The sequence below is a fragment of the Choloepus didactylus genome, chromosome X, assembly GCF_015220235.1.
Source record: "Choloepus didactylus isolate mChoDid1 chromosome X, mChoDid1.pri, whole genome shotgun sequence".
In the NCBI taxonomy this organism is placed as follows: Eukaryota; Metazoa; Chordata; class Mammalia; order Pilosa; family Megalonychidae; genus Choloepus; species Choloepus didactylus.
Genome location: NC_051334.1, coordinates 71032606 through 71048115, shown reverse-complemented (window position 1 = coordinate 71048115; position 15510 = coordinate 71032606). Strand labels below are relative to the sequence as shown.

General features: G+C 37.9%; 1 protein-coding gene across 8 annotated transcripts in view; it reads left to right on the top strand.

Moving 5' to 3' along the window:
* OPHN1 (oligophrenin 1) overlaps positions 1–15510 on the top strand; it is an 838177-nt gene that overhangs the window by 249890 nt on the left and 572777 nt on the right. For all 8 annotated transcript variants that reach the window (XM_037821168.1, XM_037821167.1, XM_037821165.1 and 5 more), the window contains 3 exons: positions 432–465; positions 1005–1067; positions 2015–2089. In XM_037821168.1, coding sequence (XP_037677096.1) covers positions 432–465; positions 1005–1067; positions 2015–2089 — 172 coding nt within the window. The remainder of the gene's footprint in view (positions 1–431; positions 466–1004; positions 1068–2014; positions 2090–15510) is intronic.

Here is a 15510-nt window from a genome sequence, read left to right as displayed (position 1 = left end):
AAACGGCCATTAACTAGTCTTTGGGTTGGGGGTTGGTGTTGGGAACATTTCAGTTTTACTAACAATGCCCATTACCCATGCAAAATCTGTGAGATATCCATGAGAAAACCACTTTTTTCTCTCTTGCTCTGTTTCTCCATCATAAAAATTGTCCAAGTTTTATATAAGTAAATGTCTAAGATGGGTAGGCTACAACTTCAGCTACAGTGAGCTGTATGAAACCAGTGTGATTTTCAGGAATTGTTAGTCAAACTATTTTCTCAGGACCTGAGCAAAGACGATATTGTTTAGCCATGTTTCCTTCTTATTAAATCCCTAGAGTCTCGAATGGTTTTGATGGCCTGTCTGGGGAGGGAGATTTAATAGTCTGTCCTGTCTACCTGTAGTGATTCACAAGAGCCATGGCTCTTTCTGTTTCTCTTCTTTTGTAGATCTACCACAGCCCTATAACGAAACAGGAAGAAAGTGAGTCATTCAAATTTCTAGTCTACAGACATTATAAACTACCAGGTGTCCTAGTGACAGTAAATGCTATCATTAATGATATGTAATATTGATGGAGGTGTGTATTTGGATGCCTTTGTGAGGAATGACAATCAGACCTGTATGTTTTAAATGTGTCTGTTGATTAAATCTGTCATTTTATTTTAACTTATGGTGGGGATAGTAGTAGTAACATAGAGGAACACATCATACCCTCCTTTTTGTTCTGGACACATGATAAAAATTGTAAGCATCTACGGGTTAGCATTTTACATTTGATATTGCTCATGCCTAAAGCAGACATAAGTGCAAAGGGCAAACGAAAGCATTTTGTGTTTTAAGAGTTAAAATTGTAAACCTTTCCTGAATAAAAGGATTTTTTTCTGCAATTCAGGATGATTGGATATAAGCAACCAAACCCCTAGTTCTCTCAATGCGGTCCCTTAGCATGATCATTAAATATGTGATGGGTGAGACTTGTTGTAGCGTGTTCTAACTCTGCTTCCCTTTGCTTGAAACAGTGGAGCTGAATGAAGTGGGGTTCAAGTGTGTTAGGAAGTGCATCAATATCATTGAGACCAAAGGTAAGATCTGAACCATAGCCTTGGCAGCATTTGAATTTGACCACTCTGATTTTATCCTGGGGTAATTTCTCTAAAGTAGCAATGATGTCATCCATTGAGCAGGACCCATCTTAATAATGAAAACAATTTCTAACCCTTGAGCATTAGACAAGATTTGTAAAATTTCAACAAATTCCAAACCAGTAGTATCCAAGCATGTTTGGATAATTTTTTTTTTTTTTTTTTTTGCTTTTGAAGAGAAAGAGCTTTAAATGACTTATAAAGTATTCTGAAATAGTACCTGGCACTCCTTAAGTAGTGTTATGATGGCTCCATCCTAAATAAACAAGAGTTCAATTTCTGCCACAATACATAATGTTTTAAAAATTGATGTGGGCAAAACTAAACTCTGGCAAATGTGGAATTGGCATTCTTCTAGGTTGACAATACCTCCTAGTTTTCCTCTGAGGCCATTTGGAATGTGATGTATGAGCCAAGCCTCTTTGTTCTTTGAAATGTTGCCTCAATCTTTCTTGTGGACAAAATGGCCTTTTCCTTCACATCTGCCATACTACTGCCCTCTCCTTTACATGATTGCTCAAAGGCAACTTTAAGAATGATATGTTTTGTGGAGAACTTTTTCAATTAAACCCTAGCTCCTTTCTAACATGGCAGTACTATTGCCAGCCATCTGCTGCCACTCAACAAAATATACTTTTCTATTTAGTATACAATGTATTCTCTTCTGTTAATGAGGGCCTGATACAATCCAAATGAATGTATGGATAATTTGGAGAGATGCCTCAGAACTGTTGCCCTGTTTCAGGGAAGTGCTGGAAAGCTTGGAAAGAGTAGGGAAACCCCTTCCTGTTTGAACTGACTTCAGTGTATATGTACCTGTTTTCTATACACTGAGGAAATGAAAGCTTGAGCCATGTAAACAAATTGACATGATTTTCTTTCCTTAGGGATCAAGACAGAGGGGTTGTACCACACCGTGGGCAGCAATATTCAGGTTCAGAAGCTGCTGAATGCCTTTTTTGGTAAAAATTTTATTTTCATAGTTCTTACAGGGAATAGGATATGAGTTTGAAAGAAAAGTGACCGTAAGGCAAGGGAGACATTGGTTACCTTGCTAAGAAAGGTTGTAGATTATCTTCTTAAAAATATTTTCAAAGGGAAAACATACCCTGGGTCAAAGACAATGCTGTCTTAAAGAAATGACTATCATTTCTCCCTTCTCACAATTCGTTCATCCTCAAACCCTTTGTAGTCTGGTTTCTTCTCCTACTCCTCCACTGGAACTACTCTGGCCAGGCTTGTCAGGTATATTCTAATCAAATCCAGTGAACACTTATCAGTTTGTATCTCACTGAATATACTTGTTGATCACTCCTGCCTTTTTGAAACTTTTTCCTTGTTTGACTTTCATGACAAGGCATTCTCTTGATTCTTCTAACATCCTTTGTTTTTTTCCTCTTCAGTAACTATTGTTTGGTTCTTTCCTTCTTCCCATCTTTTAAATCATGGTATTTTTATCCTACATCTCATTTTCCTGTTTCTTCACATGCCTAGTAACTTTTAATAGAATGCTGGGAATTATGACTTTTTGAGTGCCTGGATTTTGTTGCCTTTTAAAGATAATTGAATTTTGTTTTGTAGGCAGATATTTATGGATCACATTGACTCATTTAAGGATTGTTTTTAAGTTTTGTTAGGCTAGATCTAGAGTAGCCTTTATTGACTAGTTTACCCCTGCTAAGGTCTGACTCTTTTGTCTCTTTATTCTGACTGATTGAAACTCAAACATTTCCCAGCTCTGTGTGAGTTCTGGGAATCACTCAGCTTAAAGCTCTCTGGTATTTCTTTGCCCAGCCTTGTGGAGATGCACCCTAGGCACACATGACTTAGTATTCGGTGACAAACTCAAGTGGACCCATAGGTAGGTTTTTTGATTTCTTTCTTTACATAGCTCCCTCTTCTCAGGAACTCTGCCCTGCAAATGATAGCTGCCTCAGCCTCCCTGAACTTTGCTGTTTGTTTCCTCAACTCAGCAGGACTTCCATGCTCAGCTTGCATTCCCCCTCCTTAGGCTTCCATCCAGAAAGTACCCTCTCTCTACATAGATATTCCACAGGTACCTCCTATTTGACATTCATTGGTTTTCTTTCCCTGTAAATGAGTGCTTCTTTTTATGAGTGGTAGTGAATTAACTGGTAAGTTCAGTTATCAAAAAGTGTCAGCAAACAGAGTAGATGTAGAAAATTGCAGTTTGGATATAGCACTTTTTTTTTTTTTACTCTTTTCTGGGATGCATAGCATACCCCCTCAACCCTACAGTCTGACTACCCTGTTACCATTTTAGAATGTTGCAGCAGCCAGTAATAGCAGGTATGGAGTTTTTGCATTACAAATTATATCCTTAGTGCCTCAATATGTCTTTTTCTTTCATAATCCCTCTACACTATTGACTTTTTAAAAATAATAAACATTATTTTTAGAGAAGTTTTAGGTTTATGGAAAATATTGCACTGCGAGTACACAGAGATCCAGCATACCCTCCTGCACACACAGTTTCCCCTATTATTAACATGTTGCATTAATGTGATACATTTGTTATGATTGATGAACCAATGCATCATTATCAGCTGAAGTCCATAGTTTGCATTACAGTTTACTCTGTGTATACAGTTCTACGGATTTGACAAATGGGTGATGTCATGAGCCCACATTGCAGTATCACACATAATTTCACTCCTTAAAAGTGTCCTGTGCTCCAACTATTCATCCCTTCTCTCCACCCCAACCTCAAACTATAATAACCACTGATCCTTTTACTGTCTCTTTAGTTTTCCCTTACCACAATGTCATATAATTGGAATCATGTTGTATCTGGGCTTTGCAGACTGGCTTCTTTCACTTAGCAATATATATTTAAGGTTCCTTCATGTCTTCTCCTAGCTTGAAGCTCATTTCTTTTTATCACTAAATAATACTTTGGTTTATGGATATACCACAGTTTCTTTATTTATTCACCTATAGAAGGACATCTGAATGCTTCCAGTTTTGGCAATTTGAATAAAGCTGCTATAAACATTCATGTGCAGGTTTTTTTGGTCGATATTACTTTTCAAATCCTTTGGGTAATTACCTAGGAGTACAACTGCTGGTTCATAGAGTGAACTAATATTTAGTTTTAAAAAACTACCAGTCTGTTTTCCAAGTGGCTATATGATTTTTCATTCCCACCAGCAACTAATGAGAGTCCCTGTTGCTCCATGTCTTTTTCAGCATTTGGTATTATGGGTGAATTGGATTTTAGCCATTCTAATAGGTGTTCAATGGAATCTTGTTTTAATTTGCAACTCTCTAATGACATGTGATGTTGAGCATCTGTTCATCTGGTTGTTTATCAACTGTATGTCTTCTTTGGTAAGGTATATGTTCAAATCTTTTGTTCTTTCTTAATTAGGTTGCATATATTTTTGTTACTGGGTTTTAAGAGTTCTTTGTATATTTTTTATTCAAGTCCTTTATCAGGTATTCTTTCAAATATTTTCTCCTAGTCTGTGGCTAATTTTATTCATTTTCTTAATAGTGTTCTTCCCAGAGCAGTTTTTTTTTAATTAAAGAAGTTTTAGATTTACAGAAAAATCATGCACATAATGCAGAATTCCCATATACAGCCCTACATTATTAACACCAGTGCATTAGTGTGGTACATTTGTTTTAATTGCTGGAAGAATATTATTATTATTGTACCCTTAGCTATAGTCCACGGTTTGTATTAGGATTCACTGTTTGTATTGTACTGTCCTATGGGTTTTCTTTAAAATTTTTATGCTAGCAACATACATGCAGCCTATAATTTCCCCTTTTAGCCAAATTCAAATATATTATTCAGTGCTGCTAATTATGTTCACTGTTTTATACTACTATCACTACCATCCATTACCAAAATTTTTCCATCACACCAAGTAGAAACTCTGTACAATTTAAGCATTAATTCCTCCTTCCCTACCACAACCCCAACCCCTTGTCTACCTATATTCTAATTTCTGACTATGAATGTGCTTATTCTAATTATTTTATATCAGTGAGATCGTAACAATATTTGTCCTTTTGAGTTTGGCTTATTTCACTCAACATATTGTCATCAAGTTTCATCCATGTTGTCGCATGTATCAGAACTTCATTCCTTTTTTTTTTTTTTTTAATCATCATTTTATTGAGATATATTCACATACCATGCAGTCATACAAAACAAATCGTACTTTCGATTGTTTACAGTACCATTACATAGTTGTACATTCATCACCTAAATCAATCCCTGACACCTTCATTAGTACACACACAAAAATAACAAGAATAATAATTAGAGTGAAAAAGAGCAATTGAAGTAAAAAACAACACTGGGTACCTTTGTCTGTTTATTTCCTTCCCCTATTTTTCTTTCTTTTTTTTTTTTTTTTATCTTCATTTTATTGAGATATATTCATATACCACGCATTCATACAAAACAAATCGTACTTTCGATTGTTCACAGTACCATTACATAGTTGTACATTCATCACCTAAATCAATCCCTGACACCTTCATTAGCACACACACAAGAATAACAAGAATAATAATTAGAGTGAAAAAGAGCAATTGAAGTAAAAAAGAACACTGGGTACCTTTGTCTGTTTGTTTCCTTCCCCTATTTTTCTACTCATCCATCCATAAACTAGACAAAGTGGAGTGTGGTCCTTATGGCTTTCCCAATCCCATTGTCACCCCTCATAAGCTACATTTTTATACAACTGTCTTCGAGATTCATGGGTTCTGGGTTGTAGTTTGATAGTTTCAGGTATCCACCACCAGCTACCCCAATTCTTTAGAACCTAAAAAGGGTTGTCTAAAGTGTGCGTAAGAGTGCCCACCAGAGTGACCTCTTGGATCCTTTTGGATTCTCTCTGCCACTGAAGCTTATTTCATTTCCTTTCACATCCCCCTTTTGGTCAAGAAGATGTTCTCCATCCCATGATGCCAGGTCTACATTCCTCCCCGGTCCTTCCCCTATTTTTCTACTCATCCATCCATAAACTAGACAAAGTAGAGTGTGGTCCTTATGGCTTTCCCAATCCCATTGTCACACCTCATAAGCTACATTTTTATACAACTGTCTTCGAGATTCATGGGTTCTGGGTTGTAGTTTGATAGTTTCAGGTATCCACCACCAGCTACCCCAATTCTTTAGAACCTAAAAAGGGTTGTCTAAAGTGTGCGTAAGAGTGCCCACCAGAGTGACCTCTTGGCTCGTTTTGGAATCTCTCTGCCACTGAAGCTTATTTCATTTCCTTTCACATCCCCCTTTTGGTCAAGAAGATGTTCTCCATCCCACGATGCCGGGTCTACATTCCTCCCCGGGAGTCATATTCTACGTTGCCAGGGAGATTCACTCCCCTGGGTGTCTGATCCCACGTAGGGGGGAGGGCAGTGATTTCACCTTTCAAGTTGACTTAGCCAGAGAGAGAGGGCCACATCTGAGCAACAAAGAGGCATTCAGGAGGAGACTCTTAGGCACAAATACAGGGAGGCCTAGCCTCTCCTTTGCAGCAACCGTCTTCCCAAGGGTAAAACTTATGGTAGAGGGCTCAACCCATCAAACCACCAGTCCCCTATGTCTGTGGTCATGTTAGCAACCATGGAGGTGGGGTAGGCGAATACCCCTGCATTCTCCACAGGCTCCTCAAGGGGGCACGACATCTTTTTTTTTTTTTCCTTGTTTTTCTTTCTTTCTTTTTTTTTTTTTTAACTTCCCCATCTTTTTTAAATCAACTGTATGAAAAAAAAGTTAAAAAGAAAACAAACATACAATAAAAGAACATTTCAAAGAGACCATAACAAGGGAGTAAGAAAAAGACAACTAACCTAAGATAACTGCTTAACTTCCAACATGTTCCTACTTAACCCCTAGAAAGTTACCTAATATAGCAACATTTCTGTGAACTTGTTCCTACTATATCCATCAGAAATTAACAGACCATAGTCATTTCTGGGCATCCCCAGAACGTTAAATAGCTTATCTGTTCTTCTTCTATTATTGTTCCCCCTTCCTTAATTGCTCTCTACTGCTAGTTCCCCTACATTCTACATTATAAACCATTTGTTTTACATTTTTCAAAGTTCACATTAGTGGTAGCATATAATATTTCTCTTTTTGTGCCTGGCTTATTTCGCTCAGCATTCTGTCTTCGAGGTTCATCCATGTTGTCATATGTTTCACAAGATCGTTCCTTCTTACTGCCGTGTAGTATTCCATCATGTGTATATACCACATTTTATTTATCCACTCATCTGTTGAAGGACATTTGGGTTGTTTCCATCTCTTGGCAATTGTGAATAATGCTGCTATGAACATTGGCGTGCAGATATCTGTCCGTGTCACTGCTTTCCGATCTTCCGGGTATATACCGAGAAGTGCAATCGCTGGATCGAATGGTAGCTCTATATCTAGTTTTCTAAGGAACTGCCAGACTGACTTCCAGAGTGGCTGAACCATTATACAGTCCCACCAACAATGAATAAGAGTCCCTATTTCTCCACATCCCCTCCAGCATTTGTAGTTTCCTGTTTGTTTAATGGCAGCCATTCTAACCGGTGTTAGATGGTATCTCATTGTGGTCTTAATTTGCATCTCTCTAATAGCTAGTGAAGCTGAACATTTTTTCATGTGTTTCTTGGCCATTTGTATTTCCTCTTCAGAGAACTGTCTTTTCATATCTTTTGCCCATTTTATAATTGGGCTGTCTGTACTATTGTCATTGAGTTGTAGGATTTCTTTGTATATGGAAGATATCAGTCTTTTGTCAGATACATGGTTTCCAAAAATTTTTTCCCATTGAGTTGGCTGCCTCTTTACCTTTTTGAGAAATTCCTTTGAGGTGCAGAAACTTCTAAGCTTGAGGAGTTCCCATTTATCTATTTTCTCTTTTGTTGCTTGTGCTTTGGGTGTAAAGTCTAGGAAGTGGCCGCCTAATACAAGGTCTTGAAGATGTTTTCCTACATTATCTTCTAGGAGTTTTATGGTACTTTCTTTTATATTGAGATCTTTGGTCCATTTTGAGTTAATTTTTGTGTAGGGGGTGAGGTAGGGGTCCTCTTTCATTCTTTTGGATATGGATATCCAACTCTCCCAGCCCCATTTGTTGAAAAGACCATTATGGCTCAGTTCAGTGACTTTCGGGGCCTTATCAAAGATCAGTCGGCCATAGATCTGAGGGTCTATCTCTGAATTCTCAATTCGATTCCATTGATCTATATGTCTATCTTTGTGCCAGTACTATGCTGTTTTGGCAACTGTGGCTTTATAATAAGCTTCAAAGTCAGGGAGTGTAAGTCCTCCCACTTCGTTTTTCTTTTTTAGAGTGTCTTTGGCAATTCGAGGCATCTTCCCTTTCCAAATAAATTTGATAACTAGCTTTTCCAAGTCTGCAAAGTAGGTTGTTGGAATTTTGATTGGGATTGCATTGAATCTGTAGATGAGTTTAGGTAGAATTGACATCTTAATGACATTTAGCCTTCCTATCCATGAACATGGAATATTTTTCCATCTTTTAAGGTCCCCTTCTATTTCTTTTAGTAGAGTTATGTAGTTTTCTTTGTATAGGTCTTTTACATCTTTGGTTAAGTTTATTCCTAGGTCCTTGATTTTTTTAGTTGCTATTGAAAATGGTATCTTTTTCTTGAGTGTCTCTTCAGTTTGTTCATTTCTAGCATATAGAAACATTACTGACTTATGTGCATTAATCTTGTATCCCGCTACTTTGCTAAATTTGTTTATCAGCTCTAGTAGCTGTATCGTCGATTTCTCAGGGTTTTGTAGATATAAGATCATATCATCTGCAAACAATGACAGTTTTACTTCTTCTTTTCCAATTTGGATGCCTTTTATTTCTTTCTCTTGCCGGATTGCCCTGGCTAGCACTTCCAGCACAATGTTGAATAACAGTGGTGACAGCGGGCATCCTTGTCTTGTTCCTGATCTTAGAGGGAAGGCTTTCAGTCTCTCACCATTGAGTACTATGCTGGCTGTGGGTTTTTTGTATATGCTCTTTATCATGTTGAGGAAGTTTCCTTCAATTCCTACCTTTTGAAGTGTTTTTATCAAAAAGGGATGTTGGATTTTGTCAAATGCTTTTTCAGCATCTATTGAGATGATCAATTGATTTTTCCCTTTTGACTTGTTAATGTGTTGTAATACATTGATTGTTTTTCTTATGTTGAACCATCTTTGCATGCCTGGAATGAACCCCACTTGATCATGGTGTATGATTTTTTTAATGTGTCTTTGGATTCGATTTGCAAGTATTTTGTTGAGGATTTTTGCATCTATATTCATTAGGGAGATTGGCCGGTAGTTTTCCTTTTTTGTAGCATCTTTGCCTGGTTTTGGTATTAGATTGATGTTAGCTTCATAAAATGAGTTAGGTAGTGTTCCATTTTCTTCAATGTTTTGAAAGAGTTTGAGTAAGATTGGTGTCAGTTCTTTCTGGAAAGTTTGGTAGAATTCCCCTGTGAAGCCATCTGGCCCTGGGCATTTATTGGTGGGAAGATTTTTGATGACTGATTGGATCTCTTTGCTTGTGATGGGTTGGTTGAGGTCTTCTATTTCTTCTCTGGTCAGTCTAGGTTGTTCATATGTTTCCAGGAAATTGTCCATTTCTTCTACATTGTCCAGTTTGTTGCCATACAGTTGTTCATAGTATCCTCTTATAATTTTTTTAATTTCTTCAGGATCTGCAGTTATGTCACCTTTTTCATTCATTATTTTGTTTATATGGGTCTTCTCTCTTTTTGATTTTGTCAGTCTAGCTAGGGGCTTGTCAATCTTGTTGATCTTCTCAAAGAACCAACTTTTGGTGATATTTATTCTCTCTATTGTTTTTTTGTTCTCTATGTCATTTATTTCTGCTTTAATCCTTGTTATTTCTTTTCTTGTACTTGGTTTAGGATTGGTTTGCTGTTCATTTTCTAGCTTCTTCAGTTGATCCATTAGTTCTTTGATTTTGGCTCTTTCTTCCTTTTTAATATATGCGTTTAGTGCTATAAATTTCCCCCTGAGCACTGCTTTTGCTGCATCCCATAGGTTTTGGTATGTTGTGTTCTCATTTTCATTCGTCTCTATATATTTAGCAATTTCTCTTGCTGTTTCTTCTTTAACCCACTGATTGTTTAGGAGTGTGTTGTTTAACCTCCAGGTATTTGTGAATTTTCTAAGTCTCTGATGGTTATTGACTTCTAATTGTATTCCATTGTGGTCAGAGAATGTGCTTTGAATAATTTCAATCTTTTTAAATTTATTGAGGCTTGTTTTATGTCCCAGCATATGATCTATTCTGGAGAAAGTTCCGTGAGCACTAGAAAAGTATGTGTATCCTGGTGATTTGGGATGTAATGTCCTGTATATGTCTGTTAAATCTAATTCATTTATCAGATTGTTTAGGTTTTCAATTTCCTTATTGTTCTTCTGTCTGGTTGATCTATCTGTAGGAGAGAGTGATGTGTTGAAGTCTCCCACAATTATTGTGGAAACATCAATTGCTTCCTTTAGTTTTGCCAGTGTTTCTCTCATGTATTTTGTGGCACCTTGATTGGCTGCATAGACATTTACGATTGTTATTTCTTCTTGCTGAATTGCCCCTTTTATTAGTATGTAGTGGCCTTCTTTGTCTCTCAAAACATCCCTGCATTTGAAGTCTATTTTATCTGAGATTAATATTGCTACACCTGCTTTCTTTTGGCTGTAGCTTGCATGAAATATTTTTTTCCATCCTTTCACTTTCAGTTTCTTTGTGTCCCTGTGTCTAAGATGAGTCTCTTGTATGCAACATATTGATGGTTCATTTTTTTTGATCCATTCTGCGAATCTATATCTTTTAATTGGGGAGTTTAATCCATTTACATTCAACGTTAAAACCGTGAAGGCATTTCTTGAATCGGCCATCTTATCCTTTGGTTTATGTTTGCCATATTTTTCCCTCTCTCTATTAATATCCTTTGTTGTACCCATACCAAATCTCTTTAGTACTGAACCTTTCTCCAAGTCTCTGTGTCCTGTCTTTGTTTCTCTGTCTGTAAGGCTCTCTTTAGTATCTCTAGTAGGGCAGGTCTCTTGTTAGCAAATTCTCTTAGCATATGTTTGTCTGTGAAAAATTTAAGCTCTCCCTCAAATTTGAAGGAGAGCTTTGCTGGATAAAGTATTCTTGGCTGGAAATTTTTCTCACTCAGAATTTTAAATATATCGTGCCACTGCCTTCTCGCCTCCATGGTGGCTGCTGAGTAATCACTACTTAGTCTTATGCTGTTTCCTTTGTATGTGGTGAATTGCTTTTCTCTTGCTGCTTTCAGAACTTGCTCCTTCTCTTCTGTGTTTGACAGTGTGATCAGTATATGTCTCGGAGTGTGTTTATTTGGATTTATTCTATTTGGAGTTCGCTGAGCATTTATGATTTGTGTATTTATGTTGTTTAGAAGATTTGGGAAGTTTTCCCCAACAATTTCTTTGAATACTCTTCCTAGACCTTTACCCTTTTCTTCCCTTTCTGGGACACCAATGAGTCTTATATTTGGACGTTTCATATTATCTATGATATCCCTGAGGTCCATTTCGATTTTTTCAATTTTTTTCCCATTCTTTCTTTTATGCTTTCATTTTCCATTCTGTCATCTTCCAGGTCACTGATTCATTGTTCAACTTCGTCTAGTCTTGTACTATGAGCGTCCAGAATCTTTTTAATTTGGTCAACAGTTTCTTTAATTTCCATAAGATCATCCATTTTTTTATTTAGTTTTGCAATGTCTTCTTTATGCTCTTCTAGAGTCTTCTTGATTTGCTGTATATCCCGTACTATGGTCTCATTGTTCATCTTTAGTTCTTTGAGTAGCTGCTCTAGGTGCTGTGTCTCTTCTGGTCTTTTGATTTGGGTGCTTGGGCTTGGGTTATACATATCGTCTGGTTTTTTCATTTGCTTTATAATTTTCTGTTGTTTTTGGCCTCGTGGCATTTGCTGAACTTGATAGGGTTCTTTTAGGGTTTGTAGACCTATTGAAGTCTTTATCTCTAATTTATCAGATCTACAGCTTCGTGGAGTACACTTTCTCTAACTAACCAGCAGGTGGCGTCCACGAGCCACTTGTCCTCCACAAGCCAGTTCTCCCCTGCTTAGCCTTTTTGGTGAGTGGGGGAGTGAGTCTTGTGGGGTCCAATTGGTGTACCAAGCTTGCGTGTGTAGTTGGTGTTGCCTGCCCTGTATGTGGGGCGTGTTTCTGGGCAGTCGGGGAGGGGGAGTGTCCCTAACAATCAAATCTCCCTGGTGATCCTAGAGTTTTAAAGCTGCTGCAATAGTCTAATCCTTCAGTTCAGTCCTGCCACAGTTTGTCTCTGCCTCTTACCCACAAGTCCTTGGTATTGGCGTATGGCTGCTGAGAGTTTCAAGTGGGCCCCCCTTCCAGGCTGTGCACCCCGGGTCCTCTGTTGAGGGATGACTGTGCTATGTCACAGGTGAGTGCCGTCCCCCAGGGCAGTTCTGGGCTGCTGGGCTGTGTAGGGAGGCTCCCAGTGTGCTCAAATGATGGCTGAATGGGGCTTTGTTAATTCACACTGCTCCACGTTCTGAACTCTGGGACAATCAGCTGTGGTTGCAGGGAAGGCTAATGTCCACGCCCAGTTTTGTGGTGTGTGCCTGTTATTTGAAGCACTTCCGTCACACTGGGTTGTCTGGGGCAGCTCTGGGCTATGGGGCTGGCGATGGGCAGGAGTGTTTCCTGTCCACCAGGATGGTGGCTTTGAGCGGACACCCCCCTTTTCTTGGGAAGTTGTGGTGTTTGGTGAATTTTCTTGGCCACTGGATTATTGCCTTTTGTCTCAGAGCTCTCTTAGTTCTGCTCTTGACTTGACTTGCCCAAATTGAAAGTCTTTGAAGCTTTCTGTATTGGGCTTCTTAGAGTAATTGTTTTAGAAAAAGAAAAAAGGATTAAAAAAAAAAAGGGGCCCCCCTCAGAGATCTAATGGGTTATTGAAATGCTAAGAGACAAAGCAACCAGGGCCATTAAGGAAAGGTCCACAGGGCAGAGAGATCAGCTTTTCTTTGGGATTTGCATATGTGCCTCAAGGCCTCAGCTCCGCCCTTCCCCTTTCTGTGTTCACCAGAACTCCAAAAATCCTCTGCTTTTATTTTGAAGTTTTTCGTGTTGTTTTTTTTTTTTTTCTATGCCTGTCTCCTCTTTGCTGGGCTGGCTGCTCTCAGATTCTCTGGTGTCTGGTCTCAGTCTATCTATGGTTGGAGTTTGGATCAGTAGAATGAGTTTCCGATAAGGACTGCCACTGCAGTTCTCCCTTCTTCCCGGAGTTGACAGCCCCTCCTCCCACGGGACTGAGCCTGGCAGGGAGGGGTGCGGGTCCCCTGGCCGCAAAAACTTACAGATTTCGCTGATCTCAGCAGTTCGACATTTTCATGAGTGTTGTATGAAGTATGCCCAAAGACAGATTGCTCTGTGGTGTCCAGTCCACGCAGTTCCTGGCTTTCTACTTACTTTCCTGGAGGAGTAACTAAAATATACATCTCACCAGTCTGCCATCTTGCCCCGCCTCTCTTCATTCCTTTTTATGGCTGAATAATATTCTGTTGTGTGATGTACCACTCTTTTGTTTATCCATTCATTGGTTGATGGACACTTGGGTTGCTTCCACCTTTTGGTGATTGTGAATAATGCCGCCAATAACACTGGTGTGTAAATATGTGTCTGAGTCCCTGCTTTCAATTCTTTGTGCATGTAGTAATTGTATACTGAACTTTTTGAGGAACCACCAAACTGTCTTCCACAGTGGCTGCACCATTTAACATTCCCACCAACAATGATCAAATGTTCTCATTTCTCCATATCCCCTCCAACACTTGTTATTTTCAGATTTTTTAATAGTAGCCATTCTAATGTGTGTGAAATGGTGTCTCATTGTGGTTTTGATTTTCATTTCCCTAATGGCTAATTATGCAGAGCATCTTTTTGTGTGCTTTTTGGCCATTTGTATTCTTCTTTGGACAAGTGTCTATGTTTGAGTCTTTTGCCCAGTTTCTAATTTGGTTGTTTGTCTTTTTGTGATTGAATTGTAGGATTTGTTTATATATTTTGGATAGGAAACCTTTATTGGATATGTGGTTTCCAAATATTTTTCCCATTGTGTAGGTTGTCATTTTACTTTCATGACAAAGTCCTTTGAGGATGAAAAGCTTTTAAATTTTGATGAGGTCCCATTTGTCTATTTGATTCCATTTGTCTCTGTGTCTTTCCTTGTGCCAGTGCTATGCTGTTTTGAATACTGTGAGTTTGTAGTAAGTTTTAAGATTGGAAAGTGTGAGTCCACGAACTTTGTTCTTTTTGAAGATGGCTTTGACTATCCGGGTCCCCTTACACTTCCATAAAAATTTGAGGGTTGGCTTTTCCATTTTTGCAGAGAAGACTCTTGAAACTTTGATTGGGATTGCATTAAATTTGTAAATCACTTTGGGTAGAATGACATATTAACAATATTTATTCTTCCAATCCATGAATATGGAATGTCCTTCCATTTATTTACATCTTCCTTGATTTCTTTTAGCAATGTTTTGTAAGTTTCTGTGTATAAGTTCTTTACATCGTTGACTGGATTTGTTCCTAGATATTTGCTTCTTTTAGTTGCTATTGTAAATGGAATTTTTTCTTGATTTTGTCTTCCAATTTTTCTTATAGTATACAGACATACTACTGGATTTGGGGTATTGATCTTCTACCCTTCCATTTTTCTGATTTCATTTATTAGGTTGAGTAGCTTTTTTGTGGAGTTTTCAGGATTTTCTATGTAGAGGATCATATGATCTGCAAATAGGGAAAGTTTTACTTCTTCCTTGCCAATTTGGATGCCTTTTATTTCTTTTTCTTACCTAATTGCTCTGGCAATCCATTACAATTTTCAATAACAGTGGTGACAGTGGGCATCTTTGTCTTGTTCCTGATCTTAGAGAAAAAGCTTTCAGTCTTTTACCATTAAGTATGATGTAAGTGGTGGTTTTTATTCATATATGCCATTTATCATGATGAGAAGGTTTCCTTCTATTCCTAGTTTCTGCATGTTTTTATTTTCAAGAAGCATTGCTGGATTATGTCAAATGCCTTTTCTGCATCAAGTGAAATTATTATTTGTTGTTTATTTCTTTAAACTTTTAATTTTTAGTTTCAAAGTTACAAGAAAGTTGTAAAAAAAAGTACAAAACCCATACAGAAAAATCCAACATGCTATCTCCTGTTACCCAGATTGAACAATTTTAACATTTTCCCACATTTGCTGTATCAATCTGTCTACCCATCTATCAATCTGTCTCTGTCTGTTTACCTTTAGTCTCTCAATTTTCTAAGCATTTGAGAATAATTATATAAGTCACATTCC